The 23,503-nt window shown below is 37.2% G+C and overlaps 1 protein-coding gene across 4 annotated transcripts in view; it reads left to right on the top strand.

The window, feature by feature from the left end:
• The window catches only part of sh3kbp1 (SH3-domain kinase binding protein 1), a 71,038-nt gene that overhangs the window by 40,921 nt on the left and 6,614 nt on the right, over nucleotides 1-23,503 (top strand). The window contains exons 3-14 of one of the 4 annotated variants that reach the window (XM_007555723.2): nucleotides 3,202-3,316; nucleotides 4,274-4,380; nucleotides 6,050-6,194; nucleotides 6,292-6,368; nucleotides 7,365-7,448; nucleotides 16,273-16,342; nucleotides 17,101-17,195; nucleotides 18,003-18,098; nucleotides 18,178-18,229; nucleotides 18,303-18,374; nucleotides 22,554-22,689; nucleotides 22,777-22,847. In XM_007555723.2, the coding sequence (XP_007555785.1) occupies nucleotides 3,202-3,316; nucleotides 4,274-4,380; nucleotides 6,050-6,194; nucleotides 6,292-6,368; nucleotides 7,365-7,448; nucleotides 16,273-16,342; nucleotides 17,101-17,195; nucleotides 18,003-18,098; nucleotides 18,178-18,229; nucleotides 18,303-18,374; nucleotides 22,554-22,689; nucleotides 22,777-22,847 (1,120 nt within the window). The remainder of the gene's footprint in view (nucleotides 1-3,201; nucleotides 3,317-4,273; nucleotides 4,381-6,049; nucleotides 6,195-6,291; nucleotides 6,369-7,364; nucleotides 7,449-16,272; nucleotides 16,343-17,100; nucleotides 17,196-18,002; nucleotides 18,099-18,177; nucleotides 18,230-18,302; nucleotides 18,375-22,553; nucleotides 22,690-22,776; nucleotides 22,848-23,503) is intronic. The other 3 variants (XM_016673264.1, XM_007555724.2, XM_016673265.1) reach the window with 3 other exon arrangements.

The following is a 23,503-nucleotide window of genomic DNA, read 5'->3' as shown; positions in this document are numbered from 1 at the left end:
CCGGTGTTTCTCCATCTCAGGAGGGAGTTATTTTCAGCTGTCCGTCTGTGAGTGTAAGTTTCTGAATTAATCTGAGCCTGTTGTTGCAATGGCTGCTGGCTGAACCGTACATTGATTCTGTGCTGCATTAGCCTTCTTAACAAGCCGTAATGAGATTCAAGGCTGCCATTTTAATTTGACCTCTGTGGTCAAAGATTACTTCATGACATTTTGCAGTCTTGTTTCAGATCTTTCTTACTGCTCAACTAGAAAGAAGAAGAAAAAAACTAATATTCCCAGAGTGGATGCGGTCACGGTAAATGTTGAGGCAATGCGGTCTTCCTTCTGTTGGATGTTCGCTGAACTGAGTCATCAACTACTGAACCACATGTTCCTCAGTTTGAGGTCACTATGGATGAAAGCAAATCCTAAATACAGTCTAATTTACTTTCTTTCTTTCTTCCTTTTTATTTGGATCCCATTAGCTTTTGTTCCTTCCTTCATCCTGTGGTTCAACATTGACAGAAAAACGACAAACAAGTTTAAAATTAAAGTAACTACATCATAAACGGATGCAAAATAGAAGCTATGGATCAAAAATAAATTATACCATAATGAAAAAAGGACATTAATTTCATTATATCTTACAGAAAACATTTACAATCAGTATAACACAAACAAAAGTCATTCAGTGTAGTTGTTTTTGCTGTAAATAACTTCTTAAAGTTTAGTATCTCCAATAAGGGTGGACAATATAGCTGAAAATCATATCACTACATAAGCTTTTCATGTCAGTTCATATCTATAATTGTCAATGTTGATAACTATTGATACATTTTACTTAACTAACAAAATTACTGCCAAACTAGTGGCATTACCTGTCCTGTTTTATCGACAGTTTTTACTCCACAATGTTGTTTTTCATTTTTAAGCAGTTATGAGGTACAGTGGCGAAACCTAAAACTGCTGCTGCGCAAGCCACTCAAGTTGTTGCTAGGCAACCAAAAAGTGAGTGAGTTGCTAGGTAACCATTGAGCAAGTGAGTGAGTTAGTAGCTTCCAGAATGTTGTTCCATATAACGCCAGCATCTTCGAAGAATTTGTGTAAACTTTTCGTACATCGAACTTTGACTGCATGTCTGTTTTGATAATCATATTCATTAGTGCTAAAAAATAATTTAGTGTATAATCTTTGGTTGTTTTGAAGTGACGTTCCTTATGAGTAATATTTAAAAAATAAATTCAATCTTTAGTCAGGGTAATCTAATATGCTGGCATTACTACTGAAAGCACAGTGCAAACCGAGCTGCTTTATTTTGAACCACTTGTAGTTTCCGTATTGTTCGTTCTGAGGCCTCTGACCACACTGATGCACAGAAATCTGAGACAAACAAGAGAATAGACTTTGCACAGTGCAGTGTGAAAGCAAACCGCACCAGCTAAAAATGTAACAAATGCTGAAATCCGGGCCCCAAATTGAAACAAGTCTATCACCCTTTGGTTCTAACAAGAGCATTTTTCAAAATCAGAAGTTTATAAGCTGGCTAGCATGTTTACCACTAGCTAACAGCCTTATTTCTTATTCATTTTTGATAAATATCTAATGGGATCTTTAGAAATTATTGTATGTAGTTGTGGATTTATTTAGAAAGAAGTCTATCGATTTGTCCAAGATGGTGTTTTCTTCTTCTCCTTACTTTTTTCCACTTCCTGCTGGAAGAGGAGCGCGTCAGCCATATGTCAGATTTTAATTGGCGTCTTCACCGTCGGAAGCTTGAGTTTCTTCTCCACAGACTGCAAATTATTTTGTTTGTAGTTTCAACAAAAAGACTGAATTTTCTACAAAACAAACCCCAACGTCATCATCATTTTCCAAATGCCTGTCAGCCTCGACAACTCCTCTGTCTGTTATTGAAGAAGCATGTTGTCACGTTAATATTTTTGGATCTGAGGAGCTCATTAGGGCTTTAATGCCACACCATGAGATTCACAACCCGATGTGTGCATTCGGTGAGTCAGTCTACCCGCTCCCGTCTGCTTCACTGAGCCGCGCTCGCCACAGGCCAGAGCTTACGAAACAGTGTCATGATGAATGTGGTGGGAAGATGTGAACCATCATGTCTGTTTTTCCTTCAACCATGTTTGAAGGTTTCTGTGTCTCCCCTGTTTGATGTCTTGTCTTCCGTCGCGCTGTTTTAGCCCGCTTGCCTTTCTCTGGGCTTTAATCAGTTTCTCATGCCGTCTTGTGATTCCTTGCAACACAGAGAGGAAAGGACTGCAGTTTTGATGATAGCTTCCCTGAATTAATAAGCCGCTTTTTAGATAAACACTTCGTTTCTCAAGCTCCAACTCTTGGGCTATGTTCGCACAGCAGGCGAGTGCGACACACATCCGCTTTTTTCCTCAAATGCGACTTCTGTCTGGATTTTTCACCGCGGTCTAAATGGCCCAATCCTGATCTTTCACCCCTACACCCCCCCAAAAAAAAAAAATCCGATCCATATTTGGTACTAAATATCCTAAAAGGATAGACCTACTGGTATAGCCGCTCTTGACCAAGCAGTTAGAGCTCCACTTGGGTTGCTAGGTGACGGGCTGGGCTTGGCCTGGGTTGCTAGGCAATGGACTGGACTTCACCGGGGTTACTAGGTGAAGGGTCAGGGCCTGCTGATTTGTGATGTTACATTCTTGAAACGGCTTGTTTTATTAACTTATTGCCAAAAAACAATTATTATCTCGAAACAACATTATTAATTATTGGGAGAATTTATTGTCCAGCAAAATTTACTATAGTGAAATCTGATGTCGCATTTTATCCGGCTTTTATGTCAGTGATTTGTGACGTTGCTTTCATGTACATTCAGAATTTTGAATTATTCAGAATTATGATGTGCGTTGCAGTAAATCAGGCTGAACAAATTAGCTTCCTTCATGATTTCATGATCTTGTGACGATACTGTCGGCTCCAATTTGTGAATGAACTTTAAAATCGATTTTTAAATGGCTCTATCCATTATTACTTCTGTAATCATTCGCCTTTTGTGTGACGTTTCTGCTATCCTTCGCTGCGGGGTTGTAAACCGTTCACACAGAAGGCTCATTACGGTCGGGTTTAATTTGTAGAATGAATGACCAAAAAAACAGATTTAAACAAAAAATAATCTGAATTGAGCATCAAGACCTGGTGCACTCATTAAGTTTCCTCCTCTGTTTTCCTTCGCAGGAGTTAAAGAAGGAAGGGAAGAGAGATGGAGGGCAGGCGGGGATGATTAAGTCTGAGCTCTCCAACGGCAGGGCCAGCCCAGTTTCGGACACCAGCGTGCGACCTGGAAAGAAAGGTGCGCAGCCATCATTAGGTAGCCTGACGTCTGCCGGCTCACACTTTGATCCTATTAGCGTAACGAAGGATTTGGGTCAAGGATTGCTCACCGCTCTGCTGCTGGCAGGAACACAGAGGGGTTGGAAAATACAATGAAAGACGATCTGTCCAGTTACTTCACAACGCTGATGAGCACAACATACAGGCTGATTGGGTTTAACGAAACACTGAAATTACATGAAATTATATGGAGTTATTTCCATCCATTCATCCATCCATACATACATTCATTCATCCGTCCATCCATCTATCTGTCTACCCATTTATTCATCCATACATTCGTCTTTTAGCCTGTTTCATCATCCATCCATGTGTTCACCTGTCCATCCACCCTTCCTCCAACCGTCTGACCATATACCAGTTTATTCATCCATCCATCCATCGACAGACAAAACGACTATAAAAAGGTGTAAAAACAGTTTCTAAATGCTGCATTATGGCGACAAAGTCTCACTGTGTGACAATAAGTAAAAGAACACAATTATGAATTTAAATAAAGGACAATTAACTGCACTGGTAGGTTTATTCTATCGTTAAATAGTCATTGTCATTATATAGTTGAAATAACAAACTATGTGCTGATTAAAAGCAACAAAAACAAATCCCTAGGAATAGTTTTAATCTTTGGTGATAAACACTTCTTCATATTGTGCATAACTGCTGATGCTTTATCACTGAGCGAAAGATAAACAATAGTGACACCATGTGGTGAAGTAGAGGAACTGCAGGGTCAGGTCTGCTTGCCCTCGCTGATGTGAAATGAGAGTCAAAAGTAATGAGGCTAATGGATGAAAGGCAAACAACCACGAGGCTATGAGGAAGTGTAATGGGGTCAGATAAGTTCAGACAGAGAGTCAGGCGTCTAATTAAGGTTTTTATTTAATTTCTTATTAGTTTATTTCTGTGTTTAATGCAGGAGAGCAAATCCGAAAGCGAAGATGTAAGGCTTCCTTCAGCTATGCACCTCAGCATGAAGACGAACTGGAGCTGAAAGTCGGAGATGTCATCGAGATCATCGCAGAGGTGAGTCTTCTTTTAAAGATTTTAACAAGAGATGAAACATTTCAGAAATATAAAAGCATAAAAAGGATCCTGCACCATTTTGGCACCCATGTCAAAGACATATTTTGTAAATTTAATCAAAATTAACATCTTACTGGATTTTCTTCATCCTGTTGCTGCTTCTGTACCTTCAAAACATTTCACGATTTATTTGGAAATGGAAGAAGAGCAATGTCAGAAGGATTGCATTTGGTTAACTAATTCAGTTTCTCTTCAATCTAAACGTAAAAATGCAGTTCGGAACGCCTTTCTTTCTGATCAAAACAGCAAACGGTGCTTAAGTCATCATCGAAAAATCCCAACATTCTGACTCTGTAAACAAGGAAGTTAACTCAATAATAAAATTGTACAGATAGAGATCAGTTTCTACTAGGGTTGCATAAAACAAGGTCCACTGCACTAAATAGCCAATAGATGTGCATTTTTGAACTGGTTTAATGAGAAGTCTCCCGCTGTAAATCAGTGGTACAAAGAAACTGTAAAATTCTACTAATAGAAAAAATCAGCTTGGATGTAATGATCATTTCATGGAGATATGGCGACCTCTGCTGGATTATGTGTGAGTTTAAGGGTTCGTTCACAGCAGCCGCTTTAATCAAACTCTAGTTTGTTTGTCTGGAAAGTCCGGTTCGTTTGGGGTGTGTGAATGCGTAATCGAACTCTGATTCAGACCTAAAAGTGAACTCTGGTCCGCCTAAAAACTTCCTACGTTAATATGTGAATGCCAAGCGGACTGGAGAGCGCTCAGAAAGCAGGCTACAACGCAGGGCATTCTGGGTAAATACGACTAAAACAAACGTCACAGTCCTAACGCTACAGGGAGAAAAGGCTTGTGTGTTTTTTTTTTTTTTTATTATTTTTTACAAAAGATAAATCCTCTAAAAGCTGTCGCCACTTCTTCTTCTTCTTTTGTTTTTGTGGCACTACTTTCGTGTCCTGCATTTTACTACTCATCATTTCCATTCCTCAAATTCTCCAAATCCAGTATTTTTCCTTTCCCTCATTACTATTCAACTGAGCTACCGCTTAAATCCGACGCTACTCCATTTTTGTTTACATTTTGTTAAGAAGGAAGTTGCCTCTGGTCTTCTTCAGAGGTTTTCATGTCGTTTCTTTCAGTGGTTCTTGGTGCAGCGCCACCACAGGCTAGGAGGGGAACAGGTTTTTCGATTAGTTCGGATCTGTTGACAGTGTTGTTATGTAGAGGCATTTCAGTCAAAATTAAATAAACTAATCATTTGATAAGTAAACATGTGATTAATTGGCTTCTTTATTTAATCACCTTTTCAATAATTACTTTATATGCATTTATTTATTTATTTTTCTTTCTTTCTTTGCGATCTTCTGCCGAGTATTTATTACACAATTGTATGTATATATAATCACAATATAGTACTATTTAAAATCTGCACCTAAGAATTAGTATGAAAGAACTAAAACTATTACAACTAATTCAAACTAAAAAATATTTAACTCATAACTAAGAAAAAACAGAATTAGACAAACAAAAAGGTCACAATGAAATAAAACTAAACTATAATGAACTATTATTGATAAACCTAAAATCTGGTTCTGTTTAGAGTTGAACGCCTCACATGGGGTTTTGTTTTTGGGTTTCTCTGGTGTTTAGGTGGAGGAGGGATGGTGGGAAGGGGTTCTTAATGGGAAGATTGGAATGTTTCCTTCCAATTTCACCAAAGAGATCCTGGCAGATCCGGACGCTCCCTCCCTGGAAACTCCCAACTCGCAGGAGGAGATCCGCCACAGCCGCACCAGTGAGTCTTAAGAAAACATATTTTCCAAGCCTCCTTCATTAAGGCAGCAGCCTTTGAAGCAGTTTTATAACTCTGTGTTTTGTCTCTGTGTGTTCAGGTAAAGACAGCCCCGGCAGTGAAAGCGACGGAGGAGACAGTCGGTCAGAATCAGGGTCAGAAATCCAACCTAAGAAGGTAAAAAGTCAATTATTTTTTCAAAGTCAAAAACACAAATAAGGTCAGAAAACATCAAACAGACTACAGTGGATTATTCTTTGGAATGTAACTCCAATATATTAATTTGGGATCATTTCTTACCATGTATTTAAAATATTCAAAAGAAGACGCAGCTTGGGAAGCTAAGCTACCTAGCCGCAATGCTAGTTGACGCGCTATTGGCTGGAATTCGCATAGCAGCCAATCCAGAAGCACCGTTTGTTTTCTTTGACACCAGCTGGCGTTAGCATCAAGCTAAAGGGAGGCTGTGGATGTTAGTAGCGCTAAGGCAGTTTCCATTTTTTTTTTTTTTTACTTTTGTTTTTTCTTGTACCAAGATGGTCGACTGTCTTTCCATAACATAAAGGAGAAAAATGTTCATAATATGCCAAATTTAAAACAAGAATCACATCATTATATTTAAATTTTTTGTGTCAGCTGAATCAATACTGACTGAATAAACTGAAAATTGTGGTTTTCTCACATTATTAAACTCATAAACCATAAACAGGAACCCACATAACATATACATATAAACATAAATATCCTCTTTCTGTAAATATATTTACAATAACAGTCTTTGAAACCTGTGAAAAAACCAAGATAATGTTGGCGTTTTTAACCAATATGAAGATTTTTCTCATCTTCTGAGCAGTGGGAGGTGAGAAGGAGCCGTTTCTCCACCACACGACCTATTTTAGTTCAACTTTTAATTACAATTTCATATTTTCTGTTTGCAAAAACACTGATCTTACTCATTATTTTTATTTATTTATTTAAAATAGGCTCATATATCCTGCTAGTTTTGTATTATTTCAAGTGTACTAAAATATTTGGAGTAGAAACTAAACCAAAACTACTTTCTGGTTTTGCAGTGCAAGTAAAGACCACTGTCCTCCAGAAGTCGCCTAATTTAGCTATTTATCATTAAAAATTAGGAGCAGAATTGATCATTTTTCTTGCATACTTTTGCAGATTCAGGGGATTGGCTTCGGGAACATCTTCAAAGACCAGCCCATCAAGCTCCGGCCGCGCTCCGTGGATCTGGATTCAGAAAAGGTAAGCCGCATCATTACCCGTTTCCCTCCCCTCAGAGGACATCCTACTGAATCACCACTTCCTGAAACGTCATCATCTAAAACTGGGAACATCTAAATTGAATAAATATACTTAGCACACATTAAAAATGCATTTTTTACAACATAAGCTCTTTAAAACACAGAAATATATCTGCTTTTCTTATTTTTTTTGTAAGAAAGTCTTAGATTTAGCTCCTCCCAATTCTCTGTTTCAGTTTCGCAGCACAGGAAGTGGTTTTATGTTAACACACACACACACACACACACACACACACAGACATCCTGCAGGGATTTGACAAGCAAAGCAGAAGTGAGAGGTCTGCAGCGCTCACTTAGAGCGAAGGAGAGAGAGGGCGGAGGGGAAATAATACGGCTTTTCAGTCGGCTCTACATGCTCACATGTTCTGCTGCTGCCTCTGCGCTGATGCAGCAAAGATCCGACTTGAACCGAACCAGAACCGACGGTAGGCTCCGGCTTTTTCTGCCTCTTCTCCTCCGTCTTTCTGCTCTTTCCTCACCTTTCTTCTTAAAATTTACTCCACTTCTCAGTGCCTCTATTGGACTTTCTTTGTTTTAAAACAAAGAGATTTGAAGTTGACATGGCGATATCGCATTCCTTATCCGCTGAAGGTTGTGTAAATATTTTTGATTCAGGGTGAAAACGAGGAAACTAAATAAGCAACCATTCTGTACAGAAAGCAAAAATTATAAGATGGAACAAAGATAATCTAAAAGTAGAGTTAATATAATTGGCTTATGTTAAAATATTTGGGACTAAACTGAGGATTTTCAGTGTTGTTTGCAATTTTATTGCACTAAAAAATAATCTTTTGCTTGTAAACGTGTCACTTGACCTCATTTTCGGTCACATAAACTAACACAAAGGCCTCATTTTTTCACAAATAATAAAACAAACCAGATTAAATCTGATGCTTATTTAGCAGTTTGTTCATCCAAACTTCACAAATCAGATTAAAAAGTTGATATATTCACAGTTTGGTGAAAGGAGCATCATCTTCCTAAAAGAATAGCTGGTTTTTGCTAAAAGTGCACCGCAAAAACACAAAATCTAGTATTTTTGGTATAGTTTCTAGTGCAAATATCTAATTACACTTTAAATAAGCGCTTTTTTAAAAGGACTATTATTCCTTAATATTGATTAAAAAACTCCAGTTCAATTGGCAGATTATTTAACAGTTAGCAAGATATTTGTTTTAAGTTAAGTTATCTGCCACTAGAACTATAGCTTTTTCACCAATATTAAGGAATTATTGACTTCACACAAGCCTCCATCTGTTGCTGAAAAATGATTTTTAACTCAGTTTGTCTCATTTAAAGCACGTTAAGATATTTGCACTAGAAACTAAACCAAAAATACTTTTGTAGGATTTTGTGTTTTTGTAAATAATTATTTCAGGAAGGTAACTCTTTGTAATTTACCTTCTTTATTTTAATTACAAACCCAAACCAGGGAAATTCAAACATTTAAGTGAACAAAACGCAAAGCGAAGCTGAAACTTTTAAACCATTTTAAAGGAGTGATCCCTAAAAGCTGCTGCTGGTCATCAGGGCTTCCTGTGGCTCCTGTGGAGCAGATGTGTGTGTCTGAAGGATGTTTGCGCGCCTTTCCTGCTGAGTGTGTTATTTTACGGTGAGTCGGGTCTTTCTGCTCCCTAATGAGGCGACGGGAGGTGGGGGAGCGGCTCCATCCGGCTGAGTCACTGCGGAGCTGATCTGGAAGGTCAGCTGACCCTGATGTTGGAGATCTGGCTCCTTAGACGGCAAATATCACCTCCATTAAGTGCTCTGACTCTTCATAGGTGCATCATAATCAGCGTTTTTCTTTTTTTTTTTTTTAAACAGATGACAAATTTGAAACAAGACTTAAAAAAAACAGGAAGTGAGTATTTGTCATCTGGATCCAGTTGACTTTGGTTGTAGGAAGGACACAGACTGTTTTCATGATTAAAAAGTGATTTACTAAAGCTGCAGTGTTAGGCCTTTTGCAATTAGCAATAAAAATTATAAATTAAAATTAGCTCAATAATTTCCACTGGCATAATTTATTGTTTTTAGCTTTTTCTCTGTTTCTACCAAAAACTGGATGATGAAGTTCAGTTTGGTGTTTTGGTCTCAACTAGCTTTTTTTTTAAGGACTATTTTGTTTAGAGAGATTTTATAATTAATTTTATTTGTTGTTTTGGTTGTTTTGTTTATTTATTTTGGAGATTTAAAATATCTTCCAGTTCCAGCTTTAAATTTTGATTGAAATTTAAAGTTTATTGATCTTTGAGAACGTGTTCTTGCATTACTATTTTATTACTTGAAAATTGTCTCAATGAAACAATATTATCGTTTATCGCAATAACTGATGAGGCAATTAATTGTTTATTTTTTATTTTTTACATATTTGTTGAAACTGTCACCGTGTCATGGCAATTTATTATGAAACAGATAATCTGAAAAAATTGAGCTCCTCTGACTTCTCCCAGTGCCAAGTAGAAACAACCAGTCAGAGCCAGGAGGAGGGTCTTAGCGCTGTCAATCTGCTCGTGTGTGTGCCACTTGACCACAGTCATAACCTCATTGCGCTCTGCTATTATGAAGCTTCTCTTCATCAACAGGGTCAGATGTGAAAGCTAATGCTAGTTAGCATAGCCACAGATGATGGCGGATAAACAGTTTTCCTGTTATGGTGAGTTGTTTCTCCACCATTAGCACACTTAACAGCGCTTTCACAAGGTTTGTTTTTTTACCATAGCACAGGGCATTCTGGGTAGAAACAACCAAAGCAAACACGCGTACCTAGCGCTAGTGGGAGAAATGGCTAATGGTCTTTTACCAAAAACAAAAGTGAAATCCTACGACCACTAAAATCTGACGCTACTCAGTTTTGGCTAACATTTTATAAAGAAGGAAGTTGCACTCAGTGTTATTTCCTTCAGTGGCTTTTGGTGCAGCGCCCCTACAGGCGAGGAGGGGAACAGGTTTTCCTAAGAATTTGGTTTGAAACACAGCAGCTGATAATGTAACAAATGTTTCAGTTTTGGTCCCAAACCGAACCAAGTCTACTGGACCGTCGGTTGTGTAGACGGACTTATTGAGTCAGAATAACAGTTTGATTGCTCCATTACTGCCATTTAACTAAGTCATAAATGAAGCATAGCCTGGTCATGTGGAGTAAAGGGAGACTTGCAGAGTCACAGCATGATTCATATGAAGCAGGCTACTATAGTGACGCTGTTGCTCAGAGGAAAGTGTTGATGCATGACTGTTCACACCAGTAACAATGCTGGTCAGAACTGGAGCAGAAGCTCTGAATGTTGCCAAACAGTGTTACGTATCACACCTTCCGCGTGACAGGCATGTCTCCGTGGAGCCGGTTTGTTAGGTCTCCAGTCTACCACCGTCAGACAACCAGATTAAATTTCACTTTATAAACTCAGATTTCAGCTGGAGACTTTGATATTTTGTCTTTCGTTGAACATTATGTTATGAACTGATGCTTCATTTCAACAACTCGGCTGCATTCTGGCCTGCTTTGTGCTCGCTTCTTCTTTCTTGTATTTTTTTCATATTTCTCTAAACTTTTAAATAGAAAAACTGCATAGAAATTATGACATATGCAATTTAATTTGTGCACTTTCTCATCATTGTGCTTTATTTTACTAGATATTCACTTGTTGTGTCTTTAAGTGAAACAGATAGAAGATCAGCAGTCATTTTAAATTATATTGGTTTATACATTTAAATTGAATTACTACAAGAAGTCCTAAAATATAAAATGTTATCTCAGCTAAAGGGAAAAAGTAAATTTATAGACACAGAGACCCTCTCGTCTGACTCAAAGGGGAAGTTGACTCAAACTCTGCAAGGTGCAAAGCTGCTGTGGCAACAAAACAAAACTCAAAACATCAAACCTCCGCCATTATACTCCACAAATAGAATAAAGTGTTTGTGTTTGTTTTCTCCAAACATCTTCATTTTGTTTTCATCCCTCCATCTATATTGTTTCCAGAGGTCTGGTGGTTCATTCAGATGCAGCTTAATTTATGCCAGCATCTTATTTTCAGAGAGAAGAGTCTTTCTCATTGAAATTCTTCTGAATGTGACCTACTTTCCTTCCTACAACCGTTTAGCTTAGGCGACATTGAGGGCTACAGACATAAAGGAAAGGTTAAGAGGTTACAAAGTACTTTCAATGTGTTTGAAGGAAGACTGCAAACTTGCACCATTTCACACAAAAGCAGAAAAAAAAAATACATTTAATCAGAATGTGTTATGCAAAATTCACATTTTTTTTAGGTTTTTATACTTCCATTTGGGTTTCTACTGGTTCTAAAAACAGCCTAAGTGCTTATAAAACTTTTTGTAGCAACTAGTTAAAGTTGCTACAAAGCAGCATTGTAGCAACATTGTTAATGTTCCCTGACTTTTGAGTCACATTCGACAGGTAACTCAGCTAGCAACTCCAGCCCGTTACCTAGCAACATCAGCTAGCCCCGTTACCTAGCAACCCAAGCCGAGTTCCAGCAGGTTTGGTTAGCTGGTTTTATCCACTGTATGCACTGTTGTATGGCTGCTGGAGTGTTTTGTTGTTGCTACATTCTTGTTGGCTGTGCTGGAGGCTCTTCTAATGCTTTTCCTAGATGTACGGTCGTATGAACCCCATACAGCGTGACGTCACACAAAAAAACTGCTCGCTGACGGTGAATAATATTGGTTTTAGCTATCAAGTTCTCAATACAACGTGCAAAATCCTTAATGTACAACACTACGACACTTAAATAACAAGGTGAGGAAAAAGTTTTAATTGAGAAATAAAATAGTGAGGGGGAGGGAAGTAGCTTAGTTATGCTAGCTAGCTTGACTTTGGCCAGCAGCAGCTTATTTGGATTTAAAGTGACAGGAGGCCCTAAAACAGCTCAAACTAGGCAGACTTCAGCTTGAATTTGTGCAAAAAAATGTAATGAGCGTGTTTTTTATTGCCTATGTACGATCCATTATGCTAACCTGTTAATCATAATAGATCGCCTTTACTGCAACCAAACCTGAAAGGTTGATCAGTTCTTTCTCTGACTCCGTTAAATAAGCATTTCTGAAGAATCTTTTTGAGTCGTAGAACCTTTGAGTCTTAGACGTCATGGCTAAAAAATGACTGAAGGTTTAAACTTACAAGCTTCAACACTGCTGTTTGCTGATGCTTAAAGGTTTAAACATTTCTTAACATAAACCCCTCATTGCACCATCACCTTCAAGGATCTACACCTCAACCCACTTCTGCTTTGTGGGAACTAAGTTACAAACACTTTACTCTAAACTTCTTGCTTCAAGAAAGCAAAATGCAGGACGTCCTTCCTGCTGCAGCAGTAAAAGCCGGTCCACCTGCTGAGAGCCGTGTCCTACTTTAACTCCTCTGCTGTCAGATCCTCTGTCTGCTGCCACTGCCAAGGACAAACACAATCTGCAGAAGATCGTTTACGCTGCAGAGGAAGCGATTGGCTGCAACCTGCCGTCACGCTGCCAAGGTGACCCAAACATCAAACTGTCAGATTTTAGAAGCTGCTGGATGTCAGGTCCAGAATCTGACACAATAATCCCGTTTTTACAAGCGGACAATAATATGTACAGAAGAAACGCTGAGTTCCTGTAAATCAAGGCTAAAAACCCAAATATAACTTAACAACCGGAACATTGATCAATATGGGTATTGATGATTTTGATGGTATTGTGACAAAATGTAAAGTTTCATAATTGGTAACTGAATTGTTCTTATGGTGTAAAGCACTTTGAGCTTCACTTGACGAAACTCGACAGAAAATGAAGTGAAGAGGAAAGGATTTTATTTCCACACGTCTTTTTTATTCCTAGTTGTCTGAAAGTTCATCCATCCATCCGTCATCCATCCATCCATCTATCCATCCATCCATCCATCCATCCGTCATCCATCCATCCATCTATCCATCCATCCATCCATCCATCCGTCATCCATCCATCCATTCATCCATCCGCCATGTGTTCATCCATCTTTTCTTTGGTTCATCCATCCATTTTTTATCCATCCAACCAACATCCGTTCGCTCATCCATCGATCCATGTTTTCATCCATCCATCTGTTCATTCCTACATCCATCTGTCATCCATCCATCCATCCATCCAGCCTGATCTTCGTTTATCTCCTTTGTTTTAAGTTTTGCTATCACTTTGTTCAAACACTTCACTTTCCAAAAATCTTTTTTTAAACTATTTTTTAAGCTTGTTTACATCATTTATGACAAACATCTTTTCCATATACTTTGTCTTCTATTCTTGATCTTAACTTTAACTACAATTTGCCTTCTTATGTTTAGAGAAAATAACTGACTAAAAACATCTATAGATGTTTGCTAACAAGACTTGAAACATTTTCAGACTAAAAGCCTATGAACCAGTGAGAAGTGTAAAAATGTTACTGGTGAAATGTGAATGCTTAACTGGGCCGTCCCACTCATCCTGCCTGGCCTTGAAAAGTCCCCATCGATCCTGCGCCGGCGTTTCGGCTGCCATCAGTATGCGTTAGGTGGATGTTGACTCCTCTCTGCTGCAGTGATGCCTCACAGCTCGCACCTCCACATGCGTCTCATTAGGGTGGGAATGAGGAAGAGGAGGAGGGAGGGAGGAAGTGTTGAAGGGAGAGGTCGGGCAGAACAGAGGCATGTGTGTGTTCAGACAGACTGCGTGCTGTGAATGTGTGTGTTTTCCTGGGGAAGAGCCACCCTGGTTCCACAAACACCACCGAGGGATCCACTCCAGCTGGGGAACAACGGCGGCTTTAACGCTCTTCGTCAGCAAGTCGGCTGCTTGGTTTCTGCGTTGAATCTATTCATAGGATGCAAGGGTGTTCATGGGAGAAACTAAATATATTTAGGTACGTTTTAGTATTTATATCTTTTAAGGAAGTGTGGAGGATCTGCTTGGAAGATTGAGCGAAAACAAGTTTCCGGATATCCAGAAACTTCTGCTTTATCAGGAATATCAAATATTAGTTTGACGCACTTTATAGGAGTTGTTTCATAAATTAGTTGATGTGTAAAAATCCCAGGAATTTGATGGAAGAAGGGAGATCTACAGAACTAAAAGGTATCTGATGGGGTTTTTCTGTAACTCTGGGAAGAAAAATACCCGTTATTTTCACTGTGGCCATTCATTTCTTAGCCATCATGTCAATGCGAACTTAAACTTTGTTGTTTTTAATTTGCTAAGTGTGAAAATTACACTACACATGTGCTACTGTGTGCCATGTTGTTAGATTTGTGTAAATTGTGAAACACATTAGTCAACTTTTGTTGTTTTTAAGCATATTAGAGAAATAAATCTGTCATTAGCATGCTAATTGATTAGCTTTAGTTGTCTTGGAAAGATAGCATTTTGTTTTTAGCATTGACATATACTGCATTGATACATTGTTGTTTGATTGTTAAGCATCTACTTCTGTCTTTTCCTGGACGAATAATTCCACTCTTAACTGAGGTTAAATAGCTAATGTTAGCATAAGCATTGTTGCTGTTAACCGTTTGCTAGCTCTGAAATGGTATATTATGTTAAATTTAGCAGGCTAATGACAGCATTGTTGTTCTTAATCCCTTTCCAAATCTGAAATTCCCTTCTATATCAACTCAACTCTCAAGCTAAGGGTTTCATAAATAAAAAGACAAAACCCTTCGTTTTCGTTAAAAAATGAAAAAGTATAAATATATTTTATCCTTATGTTCTATATAAGGATAAAATATTGATACTTAGTAGTCTAATATCAATATTTTAGAGATGTAGTCATTTAAAAAAGTAATTATATTAAAATAATTGATTTTGTTAAACATTTGTTGTATCTGACATTCCATAATTTTGTGCTCATTAAACTTATTTCATTCCTTTCTTTCAAAGAACCTGTAGCTACACTTGAGCTAATTAATTAGCATGCTAACATTAGCGCTGGCATTATTGAATATTTAGTGAATCTGAAAAGTCACATTTTATGCAAATCACTCGAAATAGATTTATTTTTAAATAGCTACTTAGAAGAGTAGTACTATTCTGTCTTTTTGTTAGCCAAATAAACTTGTGCTGCTTTGCAAAATGTTGTATGCTAATATGAACATTAATGTTACTCATAGTCTAAAGTACCATATATATGTTAATTTAACTGATATTCTGTTGATCGGGTTATGCTTCAGTTATACAAAATTTTCTATCCATTTATTGATCAGGTAATCCAAATCAACAGACCGGCCATACACTGTATTCTTCTCACATGTTGATGTTAGCATTATTTTTTTAGCTGTAGACGCATCCTTTATTACAAATGATCAAGCGTTCACTAAAGAATGCTGTGTTCTTGCATTTTAAATAATATCGTATTTAACAAAGGAGTTGAATTATTTATTGTATTTATAAATGAAAAATATGCAGAATGTGCTAATTCTTTATCTGATTAATTATCAGAATAATTGATGAAATAATCAACAACCACAATAATTGTTAGAATGCAGCCCTACTGGTACATTTAATTAATGATTTCATGATGTATTTATTTACTCAGGTAGGTCTGCCACAGATTTATAATTACTTTTGCTGTTGCTGGTGAGGAGAAATGGACTGTAGGTCTATTCTTGCCGAATCACTGGTGCCTTGTTTGCGCACCACAACACTAACAACACATTCTGCAGACTGGGTACCGCAACAAGCACAGGAAGTCTCAAACCACTTCAGCCTGTTATGTCTGGGTTTGTTGGAAACTAAAGGTTTCCTGTCATCTTTCTGTTCCTCAGGTCAACGAAGGGAAAGGCGTGAGCGTAGCAGCTGAAACCATGAAGACCGAACCTGACGGCAAAGCTAAAGGTGAGAACTTCCTGTTACAAGAAACTATTCTCCTAAATTTCTCAAACTTGGCTCATATTAAATCCTTTTAACTTTTAATACATTTCCTTATCGCTTCCTTTATTTGTAGTGCAGGTTTCCTTTCATTCTAATAGACTATTGTTTCTTATCGTCATCACCTCTAACGTTGTTGGTGTTTTGCTTGTGGAAAGGACCGCCATTCTAGATTTTCAATGTGGATAGCAAAGCATTGTATAAGAAAAGAAAAACAGGAACAGAGTATTAATATTTTCCAAAATCAGGGAGCTGAATACAGTCTCCTCAAATCTAGATATAGAAATGTCTCATGGAAATTGAGTGAACTGTTAAAGAGGAAATAATGCGCAAAATTCATATTTTGAACATTTTGTATTTCCATTTGAGTCTCAACTGCTTCTAAAAAACAGCACAAGCACTTAACAAAAACCAACAAACTGTTTTTTGGCAGTAAGTTAATGTTTTTTGGTGTCTGGAATAAGCCGCTCCGAAAACCTCCGGAATGCAATGTTGCAAACGAGAAGGCACTGACCGTTGCCTAGCAACCCCAATGGAACTCTGCCCATCGCCTAGCAACCCAGGTGGAGTTCCAGCACATTTGCTCCTCTGGTTTTACCGCAGTACAATGGACGCTGGAAAAGACGAGTGAATCTTTGAGGATGTGCAACTTTCTAACACGATTCCAGAGGATTTATTATTTACTAACCGTTGATTTATTTATGCTTGTTTTCATTGGCTGCCAGTGCGGGAGCAGTGTAAGGTCCTTTTCCCGTACGAAGCACAAAATGAAGACGAGCTGACGCTGAAAGAGGGGGACATCATCAATATTATCACAAAGGTGAGGGCAGCTTCTGTTTTTACAGTTGGAGGTAGGCTTGGGCGATATGGACATTTATTACGATATAAGATCTATTGCGACTATGTTTCACAAACACAAATACTGCTCCTGAAAAACGTTCCCAATTGTAATATGCTTCTTTAGGACACTACACTGCAAAGTTACAAAATCTTACCAAGTATATTTGGTATAGTTTCCACTGCAAATACCTTAGTAGACTTGAAATAAGAAAAAGTAACTTATATGTAACTTTTCAGGAATATAGGAGCTTGTTTTATAGGAGCAAATACTGTTTCCACTGGCAGATTATTTCACTTATAACAAAAATTTTTCCCATGGTATAAGTGAAATAATTTGCCAGTTGAACAAGTACTTTTTTTATCAATATAAAAAAATTACTGACTTAAAATAAGCTCTTATATCTTGCTGAAAAGTTACTTTTGTCTTATTTCAAGTGTGCTAAGGTATTTGCACTAGAAATTACACCAAAAAAACTTGGTAAAATGTTGTGTTTTTTCAGTGCAGTGCCATTGAAAAGTGTGATTTGCATCAGTAAACTGCACATTGTAACTGTATTCAATCATATTTTCAAATGTATTGGTATTTATTGATGCTTTCATTGAACAAACGGTGGAGAAATCAGTAAACGATAAGGATAGTTTTGGGATTTTTCAGACGTTAATTGGAATTCATCATGACAATGATAAATCTAAATTCTTAGCATGGTAAGAAGTTTCACGGTAAACGATACGATAAATGCCCGCTCCTGGTTGTCAATAATAATAATAATAATATTTTCGTTTTCAGGAATGTGCCGATGCAGGTTGGTGGATGGGGGAGATCGGTGGAAGGCAAGGCGTCTTCCCAGATAACTTCGTCAAACTGCTTGAAGTTGAGAAAGAGGTGATTGTGACATTTATTTAAAAAACAAAGCAGCAAAACTGCTTATCTCTAAACTTACCCACTTAAATCTATTCTCCAGAGACCAAAGAAACCGCCGCCGCCCAGCGCTCCATCAGCCAAACACGCCGCAGGTTAATATCTCAGTTTTGCTTTTATCTGTTTATTGTGTGGTTGAAGTCAAAGCTGTAAACTTTAAACCTGTAGAGAAAAAATCAGAAGCGAAGAAGGTTCCCCCTGAGCGGCCTGAGCATCTGCCTCAAAGAGACCCGGATCGAGGTAAAACCTGGTCTGCTTTGACCCACGCCGGCCCACTTTCACCTCAGCTTCCTCCTGCTCTTTCAAACTTCCTACTGACCTCTTTCAAATCAAACTGAGACTAATTTTCCCGCTAAAATTTCCCTTCCAGCTTGTTTCCTCCGTCCTTGTGCAGAGTGACAGAGCTCTGATTGAGAAAACTAATCAGCATCTGTCTGCGCTCAACAGGAAGCTGCAGGCTCTGTGGTTTGATGCTAGTCAAACTGGTACCATCAGTACTGCTGGTGCAAGACAGATGCTTCCACTTTTCACCACAATGTTGCTGCCATACAAAAAAAAATCTGCAAAACGCTCAAATGCAACAACAGTTTCTTAAATTACTGTTAAGAAACTGTAATTTAAGTTTCTTTTTGTTTTCTTTCAAGTGTAGAAAGATATTTGCACTCGAAACTGGACTTGGTAAGATTTGTGTGCAAAAAACACAAATCTTACCAAGTAGTTTTTATCCAGTTTCTAGTGCAAAAACTTTAGTAAAGTTGAAATGAAACAAAAATAATTCATAAGTAACTTTTCAGCAAGATATAAGAGCTTGTTTTAAGTTATAATTCCATAAATTTTATTAAACAATCTAGTAGTGAAACTAGTACATTTTCACTCAATATTAAAGAATTATAACTTAAAATAAGTTCCAATAGCTTGCAGAAAAGTTGCTTATGGGTTATTTTTTGTCTTATTTCAAGTTCACTAAGATATTTGCTTTAGAAACGATAAAAATACTTGGTAAGAGTTCATGTTGCTGTGAGTGAAGTAGTCTTTCAGTGGAACTCATGCTTTTCCATCAATATTAAGGAATTATTTAGTTTAAACAAGCTCCTATTTCTTCCTGAAAAAGTTTATTTTAAGTACTTTTTGTTTTCTTTCAAGTGTAGAAAGATATTTGCACTCGAAACTGGACTTGGTAAGAATTTGTGTTTTTGCAGTGTAGTAATGTCTGTGCTTTATTTTAGATTTTCTTTTCACAACTGATCTGGCGGTTTTTGTTTGTTTTTATGATTTGTAGTTTTACCTGTGACAAAACTGTAAATCCCACAAATCAAGCAACCATTAACTTCAGCTTTTCTTGCAAGACTGCGAAACAAAACTACGGTTTAAGCTTTTTAACTGTATGTTTAGGCAATTAAAATTCAAATATTCTAGATTGTTTGTTACTTGCTTCTTCATAGCAAAGTGTTCATTTAATAAACACTTCCTTAAAAACGGAGGTTTCAACATTAGCAGTTAGTGACTGTTAGAAAGGTTATTGTGTCACACTTCGAAGCTGGATAACCTCAGTTTAAGCTGACAATTTTATATTTAACTTACATAAGCTATTTTTTAAGTAAAGTTATTAAAGCAATTAAAGGTAATGTTTATGAATAACTTACAGCTGCTGTAAAAAGGTCTTTAAACTGTTAAATATAATGAAAACTTGGAGAAAACCTTGAAAAGAAAACAAAGCAGTTATTTTTATGTGATTTTCATCATCAGGACAAATTTAAAAATAAAAAAGGAAAACCATAAATTAATAAAGATAGAAATATAGATTATAAAAAGTTGTATGGTTGCTATTTTTTTTAAAAACGCACTTGACCTTATGCTGTCGTGCTCAAATACGAGCACTGAACAGAAAGAGGAAGCAGTCAAAGTCCAACGATAAACTGTAAAAGATTGTCAGGGAACTATTGACTTTGTCTTTTAATAAATCTTCTAAAAATGAAACAAGAAAGTCTGGTGTTAAACACGCCAAGAATACAGTAGCTTTTCCTTCACAGGTCAACTCTGAGTCAGTTTCTCACTGGTAGAAATAATAAAAATATATCTTTATAAAGACAAAAACTGAATTAAAATGTTTTTAAAAATGTTACATCTTGCAGAATCACAATCATGGATGTGAACTCTTGGTTATTTGTGACATAATTTTCACATAGTAATCATTGTATATCACTAGGGCTCCAAGCTGAGGAAAAGCGCACACTTCTCCATATTGCGCCAAAGTTCAGCAGCTCTGGTTGCTAGGATACTAGAGAAAGTTGTGTTGTTTTTTTCAGGCTGCATCTGCAGTGCTAAATAAAGCTTTCAGGTTTTCAAAGTTAGAACTCCAGTGTTTTTAGTAAGCAGGCAGGAAGGAAGGAAGAAAGGAAGTAACATAAAGCAGCTGTTTTTGGTGGATATAATCAAATTTTAACACATAAAAAAGAACAGGCTAAGAATCCAGATGTAATTGGATTTCATTTGTTCCTACTCCTTCTGAGAGCACTTACTGAACCATCCTTATGAAGTAATGTGCCAGGCTAGATTATTGAACAGGATGTTCACTCTTAGCGGCGAGCACAACTCATTCTGCACAGAAATCCCTTCCAAATGCATCGCCTCATGCATCAGAAACTTGCGGCATTTCCTCCTCCACAGCTGAAACTAATGCAGAAACATCTCACAGATACATTACGCATAAGACATTTCTCATATTGTGTTTGATGTAGCACCAGTGGGAACTACTGTGGTTGAATAACTATAATAGAGAATCATAACGGGGGAAAATATGTATTTGAAGCACTATTATTACATTCACTTAAATAAGGTGTGAAAATTAAGTCCGTTTTTCTTTTTGATGATTGGACGGTGATGGAGCACAGCAATAAGAAGGTAATCAGATTAATAATAATACTGTCTGTATTTAAATAGGGTAGAGAATAGAAATTAGCATTTTGGAAATCCTAGTGGAATTTAGTCCCTAAAATAATCTCACGTATTCTGGAGATTATGACCCTTTCTTCAAACCCTGTTGAATTAATCTACTATATTGTTGTAAATTTGAAACTCTGGAGGGTCCTTCTTTTCTGTGACCATGAATTAAAAATGTCTGCACATCCTTAAGTCTTAAATTCTTGAATCAAAAAATTAAGACCTTAAAATGTCTTGAATTCATTTAAAAAATGGTAAGATGGCCTTAAATAGGTCTTAAAGTTTGTGGTGGCAGGACTATTTAATCTCATATATTCTACCTAGTCTGTTTTTCTTGTGGAACTTTTCTTTCTGGCAAATGTTTCTTCATTTTTTTCCTGTGACTCAAGGTGGTTAAGGCTACCGCTAATTAGCTAGCTGCTAATATATTCTTGCTAACTACCAAAAGTATATTAGCAGCTATATTAGCAGGAACAATTTAATCTGGTTGCTGCAGCAGAAACAGAAGAAAAACTATCCAGTTAGCTAAGAAAAGCAAGTTGGCTAAAAAGAAAAAGAAAGCTAGCTAGCTAAAACAAAAGCATGCTAGCTAGCTGGGTAGGTAGCTTTTTTGTGTCTTTCCTGGTTTATAATGATGCTAATTTTTTATGTACAGAAAAGTGAGACTCTACAGGCTTTTAGCTGTTTATTTTGTACATTTCTGCTGTGATACACATTAAATTTAATTCAAAATGGTCGTTATAATGTCCTAAAAAGTATTTAATTTGAGTTGGCACAATCTGCAAAAACTTATAAGAGAAATCTGATGAAAGATCCACGTCTGGGATCGGCTCACTAAGCTGTATTAGAACGGATCTCTTGGTTTGTGGTTGGACTGATAACATCTCAGAACATCTGCTGCTCCCACCTTTTTCCCTTTTCTTAATCCTCTCACTGCAAGAACAAAAACTGCAAGTATTTTTGGTTTCGTTTATACTGCAAATATCTTTCTACACTTGATATGACAAAACTAACCTACAGATAACTTTTCAGCAAGATGTAAGAGCTTGTTTTAAGTCAGTAATTACTTAAAATTGGTGAAAAAGTTCTTGTTCCGTTCTCAGATTATTTCACTTATAACATGACATTTTTCCCATGTTCTAAGTGAAATAATCTCCCATGAATATTGAGGAATTACTTAAAACAAGCTTCTATATATTGCTGAAAAGTTACTTGTAAGCTAGTTTGTCTTGTTTGAAGTGTATTAACATGTTTGCATTAGAAATTTGACTGGAAATACTTTTTGTGTTTTTGCAGTGTACTGTTTTCTGTTGCTGTTTTGCCTTTTACTCCTGCAGCTTCTGGCACCTTTTTTACCTTTTCACTTTTATTGTAATTCACCTTCAAAGATCAACTTCAGCTCATAGTTGCAGTATTGACGTTCTCTTCACTTGGTGGTGATTGTTTACCTTTAGCCTCTATAATTTCTCGTGTGTTTAGGTGAAGAGATGAAGATTGGAGAAATTGCTAAGCCCTCCCTCCCAGCTCACCTTCCCAAGAAACCCCTCCCCCCAAAGTCAAGCTCCTCCTCTTGCTCCCATCCCCCACGGCGTCCAGAGAGGCCGCCTACATTAGCGTCAGTACACACACACAGGACCAACAGAACCAGAAATTACCCCTGACCTTCTTGAGCCTAATACTGTCGTTTGGTTTACCTGCTCAGGTGTGAAAGCCCCAAGTCTGAGGGTGGGGCTTCAACACCAGATTCTGCCCCTGATAGGTCACAGGCCACCGGTGAGTCTGACTGGCTAGACCATGGACGACTCGCTCCGTCTCTCTCACCTCTGCCTGAACTGAATTTTACCAAAACTTTGTCTTTTAATGCAGAAAACGGGACATTTGACCAAGGGGTTTCACAATACTGCAAAATATACTCAACTCAAATTAATTATAATTACCTTTTGTAACAATATCTTAATAGAATTACTGAATATAATTTTATTATAAATATAATTTTATTAATAATTGAACAGTATACAAACACATATGATGTATAAATTAGAAATAATTTGGGGTTTCCCCCAGAAACTTGCTAAGCCCGTGGTTGGTGCTTGGGCAGTCATTCATCCATGTTTTTGACAGTAAATTTGAAAATATCACTTGATAGTTATGCGTTATTGGAAGACTGGAAGATTAATACCTAAACACCACATATAACTATAAACTCTTAAAAAAGACATTAACAACAACAAAAAAAAAACTTAAATAAGCAAACAATGCTGAGCCTGGTAGGGCACAAGTAAAGCCTGGTTGCCCGCCAGGCTTATGATGCACTGTGGGAAACCCTGTAATTTATACATCAAATAATAATTTAATATATGAATTTGATGATGATATGAGTGACATAAGTGGCATTAAAGCTGCAATTTGTAGCGTTAAATATATATATA

This window comes from Poecilia formosa, unplaced genomic scaffold (assembly GCF_000485575.1).
Source record: "Poecilia formosa unplaced genomic scaffold, Poecilia_formosa-5.1.2 Scaffold72, whole genome shotgun sequence".
NCBI lineage: Eukaryota > Metazoa > Chordata > Actinopteri > Cyprinodontiformes > Poeciliidae > Poecilia > Poecilia formosa.
This window is presented reverse-complemented; position numbering and strand designations above follow the sequence as displayed.